The 13,733-nt window shown below is 47.6% G+C and overlaps 1 protein-coding gene and 1 non-coding gene across 2 annotated transcripts in view; one reads left to right on the top strand and one right to left on the bottom strand.

Annotated features, from left to right (window-relative positions):
• CLASP1 (cytoplasmic linker associated protein 1) overlaps window positions 1-13,733 on the top strand; it is a 170,847-nt gene that overhangs the window by 35,867 nt on the left and 121,247 nt on the right. The window contains exons 3-7 of the mRNA XM_077181637.1: window positions 9,126-9,204; window positions 9,437-9,540; window positions 10,017-10,108; window positions 10,196-10,271; window positions 12,842-12,939. Coding sequence (XP_077037752.1) covers window positions 9,126-9,204; window positions 9,437-9,540; window positions 10,017-10,108; window positions 10,196-10,271; window positions 12,842-12,939 — 449 coding nt within the window. The remainder of the gene's footprint in view (window positions 1-9,125; window positions 9,205-9,436; window positions 9,541-10,016; window positions 10,109-10,195; window positions 10,272-12,841; window positions 12,940-13,733) is intronic.
• Window positions 7,860-7,976, bottom strand: LOC129122838 (U4atac minor spliceosomal RNA). Its single transcript, XR_008534625.1, has one exon. It is a non-coding gene; the product is annotated as a U4atac minor spliceosomal RNA (small nuclear RNA).

Below are 13,733 nucleotides of genomic sequence, written 5' to 3'. Positions count from 1 at the left end.
GTTTGTGGTTGATTTTTTTGTTTGTTTGTTTGTTTGTTTTGGTTGGCTGAGAGTATTCGGTTTTTGGGGTTTTTTTCTGTTTGTGATTTGTTGGGGGGTGGGGGTTTGGTTGTTTCTTTGGGATTTTGTTTGGTTTTTTGTGGTTTTTTTTTTTTTTTTTTTGGTTTTGTGTTTTTTTGTTGTTTTTTTGTTTTGTTTTGTTTTTTTGGGAGGGGTGGGTTCTGTAAAATACTTGCAGCTGAACAGGTCTGGAGACTGGATTGCTTCAGCCACAGAAACAGACATGGAGCAGGCACTGCTTGAGCTGTGTTAGCAGTGTCAGCCCATCCATGTGTCCCTGGCTGAATCTTGAACCAATGATTGCCAGGCTGTTCACCTTGCTCTGCTGTGCCTGGGCTTCTCCAGGTGTGCTTTGCAGGAGTTGTTCATAGCAGTGAGTTATGCTGTGACTACAGTAGCCAGAAAAATCTCTCCAGCCAGGTTTTGTTGGAGAGTTGTCCCATGGTGACTGCTATCACCTCTTTCAGATCTGGAATGTCAGTTGAGTTGATTGATAAGGAATGGTTTTTGTATGGAAGTGGGTTTTCCAGACAGCTTATTAGAGAAGCCCCAAGTCCACAGCAGAGCCACAGGGGGACTGCATAGCACTTGGTGCTTGTGGTGTTTGCTCCAGAGCAGTTCTGCAGACATTTCCATGGCAAGAAAACTCCCCTTGATGTGTGCTGCAGATGTCCCAGATCCTGGGTACTTCTGGCTAGGTAGTCTGCCTGAGATTGCAAAGCCTTTTTGGGTTCCTGAGCACATGCCAGGCACCCATGTGGCCCGAGGGTGTGCCCTGATTTAGATACATTGTGCCTCACTGTGCTGTCATATAATTGAGTGTCTGTTGGACACAACTAAAAAGGCGACTGTTTTCAGTCTGAGGGAGGAAAACAGATGTTTTATTCTCTTGTGAGAGCTCACAGTGATGCATCAGCTGTTGCTCCAGATCTCAATGATGACAGCCAAAAAGGCAAAGGGAAAGACACACAGGTCAAAAGGAGTTGAGGAGATCAACATTAAATAATTTCTATTTCCTTTGTGTTAAGTGACATGTGGGATTTGGTTCTGAAGCATGTGGAAAGCATTACTCTCTAAGCTAGAATTAACTTTTAAATGGGCAGGGACAGAATATTTTTTTCATTGGTTTCCTAGAGCAGACAGATCAAAGTCTGGGAAGACATATAGTTGCCAAAAGTTAAACAATATTAAAAATGATGCTGGACTTGATCAAGAGCTGTGCTAAGAGCTGGATGTAAGACATAGTTAGTTGCAAGAGGCATGCATGGGCTACAGAGTGGTTGAAGCTGCTGGAGCCAAAAGCTGTGTACGAAGGTCTGCAGAGTGCTAGGCTTGGCCCAGTGGTGTCACTTCACTCAAACATCCCTGTCCCTTGCAGGAACACACAGCAGCTCAAGCAGAGCACATTCTGACAGCTGCCCAGCTTGCAGACAGGCACTGGTACACATCTGCTGCTGTGAGGTCTGGTTCCACCTGCATAGGCACACTCAGGGGAGCAGGTCAGCCCTGGGACTGTCCCCCTGTTCTATGTTCTTGTGACACTGTTGCTGCTGGGGTCCTGGTTTTAGCTGGAGTATAGCACTGATGGTAAGCCCCTGAAAGTTTTCCCTTAAAGTTGTTTGACATGAATTGAGAAACAGCAATTAAGAATAGCTTGGAGAGGGAGTTAGAGGGAATGGCAAAAGAACAAACTGGTGTAATCAAGAGCTCAGGCAGTAGCTCTCAGACTGCACTGACCTTACAGGACAGGGGGAAGCATCACTCTGTTATGGACTCTGCTAGGTCTTGTGGCTGCTGTAGATGCTGGGTTAGATGTAGCTCAGCTGCACCCCTCACTGCTGTTGGTGAGACTGGGAAGTGTTTTAACTTGTGCCTTTAAGGATCATCCTCTGGGCTTTCTCCTGAGTGGGTCAGAAAGAGTATGAGCAGGATTCTGGCTGAAGTGGTGCCTTCCTCTGCGGAATTCCTTCTTCCCACCTCTCACCCTTTTCTCTTCCTAGCACCCATCTCTTCACTTTCCTGGGCTATTGTATCTTTCTGTGGCTGACAAAGGCATCTTGAACCTTCCTTCTTTTCTGAATGGAGTTCTTCACTGTTGTACATTAAGCTGTTGCTGATTGTGTCTGGAGACACTTCCCAAAGGCGTAGGACTGTGTGGTACGTGCTGAGCAGGCAGTCTGTCTGTGCAGGGTGGGAGGTGCTGTGAAAGCTCTAGGTCTTAGGGTGTTTCCAAAATGTTACAAAGACAGTGGCTACTGAAAATGCTATTGCATTTTAAATTGCATGTGTTCCTTTCTTCCCAAACAAGGCAAGAACAAAGCTTCTTTAGCCAGGACCTAGCAAGAGCTGTCATCATCTCATAAGTTTCCTACTCATTTCGGCTGCTGCCTTCTCCTCACCACTGGGGCTGCTCTGCCTCCCTGACTGATCCCCAGCTTTTTTCACATTGCCAACAGCTGGTGGGACTTTGCTGTGTCTGCATCTCTTTGGTGCCCTCCTCATGAGGCTGGCCATGCATCCTGTCATCATTGCATTGCAGTATTGCTGTTCCTCATAAAAGCTGGTGTTGAATGGTGTAATCTGGAAGTGCAGATGTTCAGAAGCTTGGAAACTAGTGATCAAAGGGAGTATCTGGATATTTGAACATCCTCACAGTTTTCAGTAGACTTTGGGAGTCCTAAGGGAGCAGAAGATTGTCAGTGATTATCTGCTAGGTTGTGTGCTTCCCTTGTTTTTTTCCAGATGCTGTCTAAACCTTCAGAAACACTTCTGTTCCAGTTTTAAAATGTGTTGACCCTTTCTATTCTTGTAGTGTTAGAGATGGAGTTGGGGTCAGTGCTTCTGTGCTTGGAGCTTTTTAGGTGCTCCAGCTAAAATGGTTCTGCCTGCAGGCAGATTCCCAGTGTGATTTCTCACTTGCTCTGTGCACTGTAGCAGCCTTTTCTGCTAATGGAGGGGAAAGGCAGTGTTATTAGGTGAAGCAGCCTGCTCTGTTAATAAGGCACATTGCTGTGTTGGCAATTGATTAGTTGCCATAATAAAGGCTTTCCGTTTTCCTACAAAAAACCAAACAGGGCAATGCAATGGCCTTGTTATTTTCCTTGCCATATTCTTTTTGCTTTTCTGTAGCAAAAGGAATCCTTCATACAATGAAGTCTCATTGTATGAGGCTTCATTATGCCTTGAGCTGTGAGATGCAACTAGTTACCAAAGCTACAGGGAAGTAATGGTGCTGATCCCAGGCAAGATCTCATCAGTGCTCACAGTTATATTAATTTTTCCTTCCTGGCTGACGACCTGGCTGTAAGTGTAAATGCTCAGCTGGGGGCAATGGAAATGTATGGAATAGTGGCAGTGTTTGTGACTAAGATATTTAACTGTTTTGTGGTGAGAAACCAAAGGCAATAGCAGTTGGTAGTGCAGGTGTTTTGTTTTGAATTCATTTCATGTGAAATGAAATAAGCATTGAATATCCATAGCTGTAAGAAGCTGCATAAGCAGGACCACCTTCCTGAAAAATGGTGCTGCTGCTGTTTTTCCAGCAGTGTTTGGGGTAATTGAGATGTGAAAGTGTGAAGTAAGTTGTAACTTTGCTTTCCAACTGCAAAGTCTCCTGTTGTATTACCATGAGTGCTGCTTCCCTGGAGACTTAGCAGACTGTATTTTGTGTCAGTGGTGATTTACCCACTGTGCTGTCTGGAGCTCTGACCTTGCTCAGGGTAGAAAAGCCTCCTGTACTCCACAGCAGTGACTCTGCAACTTGTGCTTCCCTCCATGTCCTTTGGAGAAAGCCCAGTGGCTGCTCCTCTTCTCATCATACACAACCACAAGTGGAGAACCTTTGCAAAACAGGGTGAATTTATTCTTTGGAATTCCTCCCTTCAGTTCCCCTGAGCAGAGGCAGGGTAGGGAGCACTGTGATTGAGGGCTGACTTGGTCCAGCTCTTTCTCCTGGGACATACTTGTCAGCTCTTCTGGAAGCAGATGTCTGCATTTCAGGGTGATCGAGTTCTTTTAAGAATCACTTTGTGGAATTTTTGTAATGATAACTTTTTGCTCTGCAGTGCATTTTCTTTAAATTGCTTTAAATTTCTCATGTGTTCTACCAAATCTCTAGCTTTTAGATCAAGAGACAACTGAGGCACTTTGTTGGCTTTCTTTACTGAATCCAGAAGATAGTTACTGGAATTTTTTGCTTTTGCACATGAAAGGTGCCCTTGTGTCCTAACAGTAGTGGAAAAAATACATCTCTGTAGAGATAATCTCTGACAACCTTTTCTTAATGTCTCCCAACATTTAAATGACCTTAGTTCTCCTGGAATTTATTTCACTGTAGAACAATGCATTTTTTACTGAGTTGCTCATCTGTTACCAGGCTTGTAAATGAAGAAGAACTTTCAATAACCAGTGTTTTTACAAGTGCTTATTTTACAAGTGCTGGTGGTTTCATTGGGTGTTTCAGTTCACCTAATTCCATTAGGGAATTTGAGGATTTTCAAGGTGGTGTCTGTGACAGAATGAATGGTATCTCATCAATCTAGAGAAAGAACTCAAGAATATATATTTAAAGTTTTCCACCCATTCAGCTCTTTGACCATAGCTTGCAGTCATGGCAGTAAAATCAGTTGTGCCGCTCTTGCTGCCTTTTTCTTTGCTGGTGTTGGTTTTGCAGATTGTGTTGTACAAAAAACCGTAGTGTCTCTGTGAGGATTGTTGGGCTGGGGCGAGGGACTCATGCTTCCAGTGCAGATGTGGTGCTGCCTTGGAAGATGAGTGTTAACTCTTGGAATGGCAGAAGGATATGGACTATTCCAAAGTGGATGTGGTTATAGTCGTGTGCAGGTGGGATACAGCATTTCAGAAGCTGATTCCAGATTTCTCTGACAGGACTTTGGTTGCTGCTGTGCTGACCCAAAATACCTGGCTTCAAAACTAAATTTGCCAATATCATCTCACTTCAGCTTGGTCTTGAGTGCCCAGTTCAGTTGTGGTGGATGTTTCATGTCACAAGGAATTAGAACTGCTCCCTCTCTGATCAGCACTGATCAGACCAGCAGTGATGTGAGCCATCTATGCTTGCCTTGGACTTCTCGGTGTGTAATCTGAAGTGTTACACTTTTTTCAAAAGTATATTAAATTTACTCCAAGTATGCAAGCACTTCTCCATGTTTCTGCTTATGAATCCAGATTAGCTAAGCAACTGTTCAAAAAAACCGTGGTTGAATACTCTTAGAATTCTTTTTTTTTTAATATTGAAATTTAGAAGTCTTGTCTTCCATTTCCCATGTCTTCTCCAAAGAAAACCTCTCAGAGTTTAGAGTGAAATAGCTGAGCTGTGTCAGCAGTGGTGACAATCAGCATGTTGGAGCAGCATGAAGCAAACTGGTGTCACAGCTGCTGTAGAAGCTCTCTCCAGCATTCCCGTTTAGGTCGCGAGCTGTCAGGCAGGGAAGGTTCAGCAGGAGGCTGGCAGAGTGCAGTGACTTTGTGGGGGTGTACTGCCCACCCCACTGCTGTTTCCCTGCAAAGAGGGGGAGAACGTTCCTGCAGCCACCTCCACATCCCTGCTGTGGCATGGTGTGGTGAGTGGAGGCAAGGGCTTGTCTCTTTCCCCCCTCTGAGCTTGTCCAGGCCATTGGGGTGGCCTGAAGCTGATTCACTGCTTTCTTTGTGCTCAGTCAGATATTGCTGGATTGTGCAGCTTCTTTACCCTTTTATAGGAGTGTGTTTAGGTGTGTCTTGTTTTAAACTGGATGGATTTGTCTGCCATGCTTGGTGACCATGTACTGCTGGAGCAGATGATGATGGACTCTCTGCTCTCTGATATGGGAAGCTGCCTGCAAGTCTTTCAGCACCACCCAGATATTAAAGGACAGATGCTTTGAGTTGTTTTTGTTGACCTCTGAAAAAAGGACTGTCTGTATTGGGAAAGGCTGTGTTGCATCCTGGGAACTAACAAGAGACTTCTTTACTGGGAGAGATGACCTGGCAGTTGGAGAGAGGCAGGAGAAGGGTTTGCTGACAGCCCTTGGCGCCTACAGAAAGTACTCTGAGACAAGACAAAGCAGCAGCAGATGCCAAATGAGCTGAATACTGGGTGGCACAACTTGCTTTATTGCCTGTCTTGGGGAACCTCAGGAGTCAAATGAGCAGAGCAGACCCTCAGGCCGAGGGCTGTCACTCTCTGATTCTGTGATCACTCTTTTGGGGGCCCGTGTAAATAGGAGGCTAAAAGATCTGTGCTGATGTCAAGGCCTGGAATAGCTGTGTAGTTATCAGCATTGCAGCATTATCTGGAATTTCGGCTGGAGAGCTGCCCTTCCTGTGCCTTGGTGTGGAGCTGTGCCCGCCAGCTGCTCCCTGGGGAGAGGCCTGCATCGGGATCACGGCAGTGGGATGGCTGCTGCCAGCGCCCATCGCTGCTCCCGAGCTTCCTCCTGGCCCCTGGTGTGTGTTAATTCAGGCAGAGCTTCAGTAACTGTTCCAGCACTGAATGGGTGGGCTCTTCAGTGCACTCAGTGCAATGCAGCCAGGGCTGGAATTCAATTAATTCTTTGTTCATTTGCCAGCCGTGCCCTGGGTTGTCTGTTATCTGTCTGTAGCGGATCTGTTGACTCTGTCAATCCATACATGATTTCTGCTTTCTGCCTCTGACCTTGTGAGGCAGGTGTCACACTGGGGTTGATAAATGAATCCAGCATAGTTGGGAGTAACATTTGCTCACCCCAGTTGCTGTTTCCTCAATAGCTGTCCAAGCACCACTGTAATAATTGTGCTAATTTATAAGGACAACAGCAAAAATCGTGCATGGCTTAGCTCATCCTCCTGGCCTTCTCCTGGGGGTGAACTGCAGGGTATGTTTGCACTGTGCATGTGTTTCCTCTCATGTTTGAGTGATGAGTTCCCCTCACTCTTCCTGGCTTTCGGGCAGTTTGAAGAAGAGATGGATTCCTTCCTCTCCCGGGATCGAATTTATCCCTGGGGCACATCTCTGTAATTGCAGGCAGCACACTTATCTCTGTGCAGGATGCTGCGGTGATGGGGCTCTGATCAGGCAGCTGTGAATGGTGACTCAGAGTCCCATTGACTTTCCCTAAAAGCCTCTCTGCGCTGATGCGGATCTGGAGCCCACCCTCTTGCTGGGGCTCTGCTGCCGGGCCCCAGGCGGGCGAGGCTCCCCTGAGCCGGCAGACACGGGCAGCGATAGCCCTTAGGGCAGCTGGCTGAGCATTTGGCAATGGTAGATTACATCCAGTGTGCGAGATGAATGTGAAAACGAAACACAGCTAAACAAAAGCACGAGGAAAAAGCTTCTTTGGTGTATGAATAAATATTGTTGAATTAAAAATTGGCAGTGTTGAAGGGTCTGTTACTTTGAGGGGAGAAGACTGCAGGTGCTCTTTGGAGAAGGTGAAGTTGTATGTTGGGAGAAGTTAAGATCCAGGGGCTGGTATTTAGGAAGGTTTTTTTCACAGGATACTTGGCATGGAGTAGTAGGCTGTTTCCCTGGGTGTTCGGAGCCGAATTTGGAGCGAATCCATGTGACAGGCTGAGGGCTGTGGGGTGAGCGCTGCTGCGCGAGTAGCGCACCGGGGTTCAGCGCAGAGCAGCCCCGCACGGGCTCCGCTGGGAGCAGCGCTGTGCCTGGAGGGGGAAGGGACAATGGGGGCGGCGCCGGGAGGCGGGAGCGGGGCCCGGAGGTCTCAGCCCCACGCGGGTCCCGCTCAGCGCCGTGGGATGCTCGGTTCAGCTCGAGGCGAGCGTTGTTCAGAACGCGCCGCGCACACGCCGCGGTGCGAGGTTCCAAAAATTGCGCCGCGCACGGAGCGGGCGCTGCTGTGTTGTTTAAGGCGTTAGCAGGGCTGCTCTCGCCATACGCTCATTGAGCAGCCGCGCAACCCCCAGATAAGGACGGTTGGCGGCCGCTGGGGCGCGCCGCCGGTAGGGGAACGCGAACCGCGCCCAGGTCCCGGCGAGGGGCGGCGCGCCCCCGGCCCGCGCGCTGCCCGACGCCCGGCTCGGGGGCGCGCACCGCGCGGGGCTCGGCGCGCCCGGGAGGCTCCGACCCGGGTTCGAGCCCTTCGGCGGCGCCGCTACCCAGAGTGCTCCGCGCCAGACTGGAACAGATTTGCATAGGGGCGGGGCCACCGCCCGGCGGCAGCGGCGACGGAGCGCGCCCTCTGCCGAGCGGCCGCGGCACTGCAGGGCACGGCTCCGGTAACGCGCGGCTGCGGGGATAACCGAGCTCCCGGTACCGGGAGGGACAGCGGGTACACAACGAGTACAGCTGTGTGCGTGTATACACGGAAGTGCAAATACATGTATGTATGACAGTATCGTAGAATATCCTGAGCTGGAAGTAACTCACAAGAATCATCAGCTGCAGTTCTGGCTCTTGGACAGGACAGCCCCAACAATCCCATATGTGCCTGAGAGCCTTGTCCAAGCAATCCTTGCCTCTGGCAGGCTTGGGGCCACCACCACTGCCCTGGTTGTCTGTGTATATATGTACGGTTGTGGGTATGTACAGGGAGCTGGGCTGTGTTGGAACAGTCCTGGTGGCACCGCCTCGGGAGCCTGGCTGTCCCTAACGCTTCCAGGGGTGATTAACCTCGGTGCTTATCCAGAAATTTAGGGAGAAGTGTCTCGTACCAGCATGATCATGATCTATAGAGTTTTGCGAAGTGTTTCACACACAGGCTACACAGTACATTCAGTCCTTTTTTTAGTAAGTAAGCTTAGTTAAAATCAGAGCAGGTTTTCTGATCTGCAGCCTGTCATGAAGCTTCTCTCAAACTAGGTGTCTCTCTTTGAATTCCAGTTACATCATAAAAGTGTTTGGTTTCATTTCTGCCAATAAATAATTAAGCAATTCTTAGTGCATACCATTTTCTAATTATAATTGTAATCATTGCAATGAATTAGGAATGCTAGTTACAGCAAATACTGAAATGGTTTATGCACATGGTTTGTGTACCTTGCACATCTATATACATGAATTTAGCACTGAGCAGCAATCACAGTTGCAGTGCACTCTTAGTTCATTGCCTGTTCTGTGCTTGCAGGTGGTTCTCCTGGGGATTGACATCATCTCTGCACTGGTGTCCCGCTTGCAAGATCGCTTCAAGGCCCAGATTGGCACAGGTGAGGAGTCTCTGTGTGAGTGTCACCATCACTGCCACCACCTGCACTGGCTGCTGGACTCAGAGCTGTCTTTGTTCCCAGGAGAGCACTTGGGAGGCTCTTGGTGGTTTTCATGCTCTGAAGGGCAGTGAGGCTGGTGCATCCATCGGGCTTTGGGGGAATAGCAGAGGGGCTCTGCCACTGTTACATTTTTTTCCTGAGGTATTTGAATGTTCCCATTTTCTTTCCCTAGTGCTGCCAAGTTTACTTGATAGGCTGGGAGATTCTAAGGACTCAGTGAGGGAGCAGGATCAGACCTTGCTGCTGAAAATCATGGAACAAGCTGCTAACCCTCAGGTATGTTCAGCAGTCCTCCAGAGGATGAATGACTGGTTGTGAAAAAACAGGAAACCTTTTTTTCTGTCAGAAGGGTTTCTCTGCCATTTTTCTGTCTGAAATGGCTTCATCTCCCTAGACCTTGTTTTAAGATGTTTACTTCACTTGGGAAGGCTGTTGCCTGACAGGATACATGAGAGCATGTCAGTGGATTTCCCAGGGATGGGATGGGTATATGCCAAGAGTTATTGTTCCAGGTTTTTGGAAAGTACTTGCTTTCTGTAAGTATGTTTTAGGTAGTGGGGAGTTACTGTGAAGTGAGCACAAAACAAAGAATTAGTCAGATCTAAAAGTATCTTGCTCCTTTTTGTCCTGTTCTGTTTGGATGGGTGTAAGGCTTGTATTTGAGCTCCAGAGGTGGTGTGGTGTATGTCTGCTGGAAGACAGAATCTGTTTCTTACCCTATCTCATTTTTTTCTCTTTCCTGTCTTCCTCAGTACGTGTGGGACAGGATGCTGGGAGGATTCAAACACAAGAATTTTCGGACAAGAGAAGGGATTTGCCTCTGCCTTATTGCAACACTCAATGCGTAAGTCAGAACCTTCTGCAAACCTTGTGTGTTGTGTAGATGAGCCTGCTCTGATTCATAATGGTGCCTTTTGTTCTTTATTCCCAGATCTGGAGCTCAGAGTTTAACACTGAGTAAGATAGTGCCACATATATGTAACTTACTTGGAGATCCAAACAGCCAGGTGAGCTTTTGCTGTGAGTCACATCTAAAGGTTGTGCTGCTTGCCTTGTTGGTAAATGAGCTAATTGTGCTGCTGGTGGTGAGCTCTGAACAATGCTGTGCACACAGAACCCTTGGCTGGTTTTGGAAAGGTGTAATTTGAAGTATGTTCAAACCAGCATATCAGTTACTCCAAGGGTTCAGCAGAACAACATGAATCTGCAGGTGAGATGAACAGAAAAGGGAAACCTTTGTGGGAAGGGAACTCCTGTGCCTTGGAGGCCGCAGGGATCCCTGTGGGCTCAGTGCAGCACTCCTTACCTTCAGAGAGAAACCAGTCTGGGCAGGGAGGGCAGATGGGGTCAGTCAGACAGCCTGGCCATATGCACTGCCACAAGTTGTACAGGCAGTTTCTGAATAGGGGGGAAGACAACCTGTACCAGGACCTTTAATCAGCAGTGCTACCCAATGAAAATACAAGTGGAATAAAATCTGTTCCTCCCTAGTGCTTTTTTTCTTGTTTGGAATTAGGTGCAAGTATGTGGGGTTAGTGAGAAGAAGGAGGTGGAGAAGTAGTGTTCAAACTTGCTGTGTAATGTGGACTAGCAGTTTTTGAATAATGCTGTTGGTTGTTCTGCCAGCATGGGTGACACATCTGTGATCCAGGTCTGGAGAGGGTGTTCAGCTGGAAGGAGGTGGGGGGTGTCCAGCTGGAGAATGGGTTTGTGTTTGCTCTGGGGAGTTGGCCAGATTTCTGTGGCTGTCAGGGCCTCCCCTTGCTAAGAGGACAGAGAGTGAAGCAGCCTTCCCTTGCTGCTTGTGCCAGTGCAGGATGGTAAGCTCATTACTCCAAGAAATTTCATGTTTAGGGTCCTCTGTAGTTCTCAGCTTGGGACTAAGCAAGCTGTTACCCTCCAGGGAAATGTTGAGTTTATGGCTAAAGCACACAGGTGCCTTGGTGCTGCCATAGATGAGCTGTTGAATTAACTGGAAAGTTGGTGAGGGCACTGAGACATTTTTCCTCTGTGCTGCCTCTTCCTTGTGCCTGCCACAGCTCCTTGTCCTGTATCCAACTGCAGGGGGAAACAAGGCTGATCTCTTTCCCTTTCTCCTGGGTTTGGTGCCTCATCCCCAGAAAGCCTGTGCCTGAATTGGTCAGACAGAAATCGCTGTGCCAGTGGCTCTGGGTGAAACAGTGCCCGCCCTGGGGCAGGGCTGGTCCTGGGCTCCCCTGGAGCTGCTGCTGAGCGCTGGGAGCCTCGCTGGGCTCGGTCACTGCTGCCCTCTCTTGGAGAGAGGAGAGAAACAGTTCCCGGTCAAGTCCAGTTTTTTTTTCTTTTGTTGTGGATGTGAAAGCTGTTCCATCAGAGCCCTTTTCAAAAATAGTGCTTTTGTTGTTTTCAACTGATGCAATTGAGTAACCCAGTGTGCATCTGGTGTGACAACACTTCTTAAACTCTGATCATTTTCTCAAAAATAAAATTACTAAAGCTTTATTATTGCTGTGGTAGACTAAACCAAGTACAATGTTGTGGGCTCCTTGCCTTGCCTCTTGGGATTTACAGTCCTGCAGCTGTGCCTCTGCTTAGCTGTGCACACAGGGCAATCCTTGCTGTGCTCAGGCTGGGCTGGGGTCTGTGCACCCCAAAACTGGGGTGCCCAGCAGCACTGGTGGCAAATGGGGCTGATGGGCAGGAGTGCTGAGTGAGGGCTGGCATGAGTGGAGCAGGGGTTTGGAGGCTGGCAGGGACCTGCTGAGTGGGAAGGCTGCGGAGCAGGAGAACGGGGAGAGGTGGGTGTGAGTCAGGTGTTGGGGTTTTCTTTGGCCAGGAGGCAGGGTATGTGTGCCTGCCCTTTGACTCCCACCTACAGGCAATTCTGGCTTGTGTCTCAGGATATTCCATGTCTCGTTCTGGGGTGTATTTGGGGGTAGCTGCTGGGCCATCCTCTGAGAGGCAGAAGTGCACAGTCGGTGTTTCTGCAGAGCAGATAGTTTGTTTACCTTCTCTGCCTGCTGTGTCTAGTGGAGGAAGGTTTTAAGTACAGAAAGGTGACACTTAATCAGATTTATGTCTCTTCTGTTGGCTGGAAGGAAGGATGTGCTCAGCAATTTCTTGCAAATCAGTTTGGAAAATATGCAAAATTCATGGTGACTCAGGTGATTGATTACTCCTCCCCTCCTCCCTGTTTTATTATCAACAGAGAAATGTATGTTTTTAAGATAGCATTAAAAATCAGTTTATTTTACAATCTCCCAGTAATATAAGATCTGTTTGTGTCTCTACCTTTTTTCATCCAGTAAATGTACCTGTTGTATACAATGGGAGGAGTTTGGCAAAGGCAGCCAAGCTCCTTTTGCACGAAACCTTTCATCTTCCACCTTCACTGCCTTTCCAATTCAATTACCTGCTGATACTGTTAACATGTGAAAGGCAGGGTTGGAAGCTCCTTTATGAGCTGTGTGTAATGTGTATAGTGGCAGCTGTTGTTGCTGAGAAATAGACAAATTTAGTTCTCTAATGTAGGACTTACTAGGGATTTTATTAATTTAAATTGTAAAGATGATTGATTTCTCTCATGTCTCACATCCAGGTTCGAGATGCAGCAATAAACAGCCTTGTGGAAATTTACAGACATGTTGGTGAGCGTGTAAGGGCTGATCTCAGTAAAAAAGGATTACCCCAGTCTCGGTAAGTTGAGAATGTCCTTAGGTCTTCACTATTTTTGGGCTGCTTTTTATTCCCTTCCTTCCTTCAGAAGACTTCAGGAACCTCATGACCTGAACCTTCTCCCAGGATCATTGTTTCATTTCTTATTTTTATTTTTTAATCTGATAAACGCTCAGATTTACTTAGTGCTGATCAAGATTAAGGGAATTAATATTTTTCCTGTAGGTTCTGCATATGTAGAGAGGAGACACTTCAGAGTAGCTTGTGTTTATGCAACTTAGGCTGTCATAAACAAAAAAACTCACAAACAAAATAATCCATTTTAATATTTTATTTAAGAAAAAAAAACCAGCTTCCCTCCCCTGCCCCCCCAACCAAACCTCAAACAAAAAGCAACCAAACTTACATCAAAACCAAAGCCATGTCTCTCTGCTTCTGCTGTTTCAGGTGCATTAGACAGCTGCTCTGCATCTTGCCTCCAGTGCTCAGGGCAGAGCAGGGTTAGCCCTGAGGATGGAGAAGATGGCAGCTTGCCACTGCTCAGAGGGAAGAGGTGGTTCTGGAGTTGGGGCACATGCAGGTGGAGGCAGCACTGTTGTTGCCTCTTGTTCTCCAGTGGAAGCATCTGCTCCCACAATGTGCCTTAAAGTAATAAACTCACTGGGAAGGAATGATGAGATGTGATAAGAATCTTCTGCTCTGCCAGACCTGTGACATAAATGGGAAGGTGTCAGGGCCAGAGACAAATGTTGTGTCAAGTTGGTTTTTAGGGGTGTGTTTTGTGGTATTTCTGTAAATAGATAAGATAGAAAAAG

This window comes from Agelaius phoeniceus, chromosome 7 (genome assembly GCF_051311805.1).
Source record: "Agelaius phoeniceus isolate bAgePho1 chromosome 7, bAgePho1.hap1, whole genome shotgun sequence".
NCBI lineage: Eukaryota > Metazoa > Chordata > Aves > Passeriformes > Icteridae > Agelaius > Agelaius phoeniceus.
The sequence above is the reverse complement of the archived record's forward strand: the minus strand, read 5'-3'. Positions and strand labels throughout refer to the sequence as shown.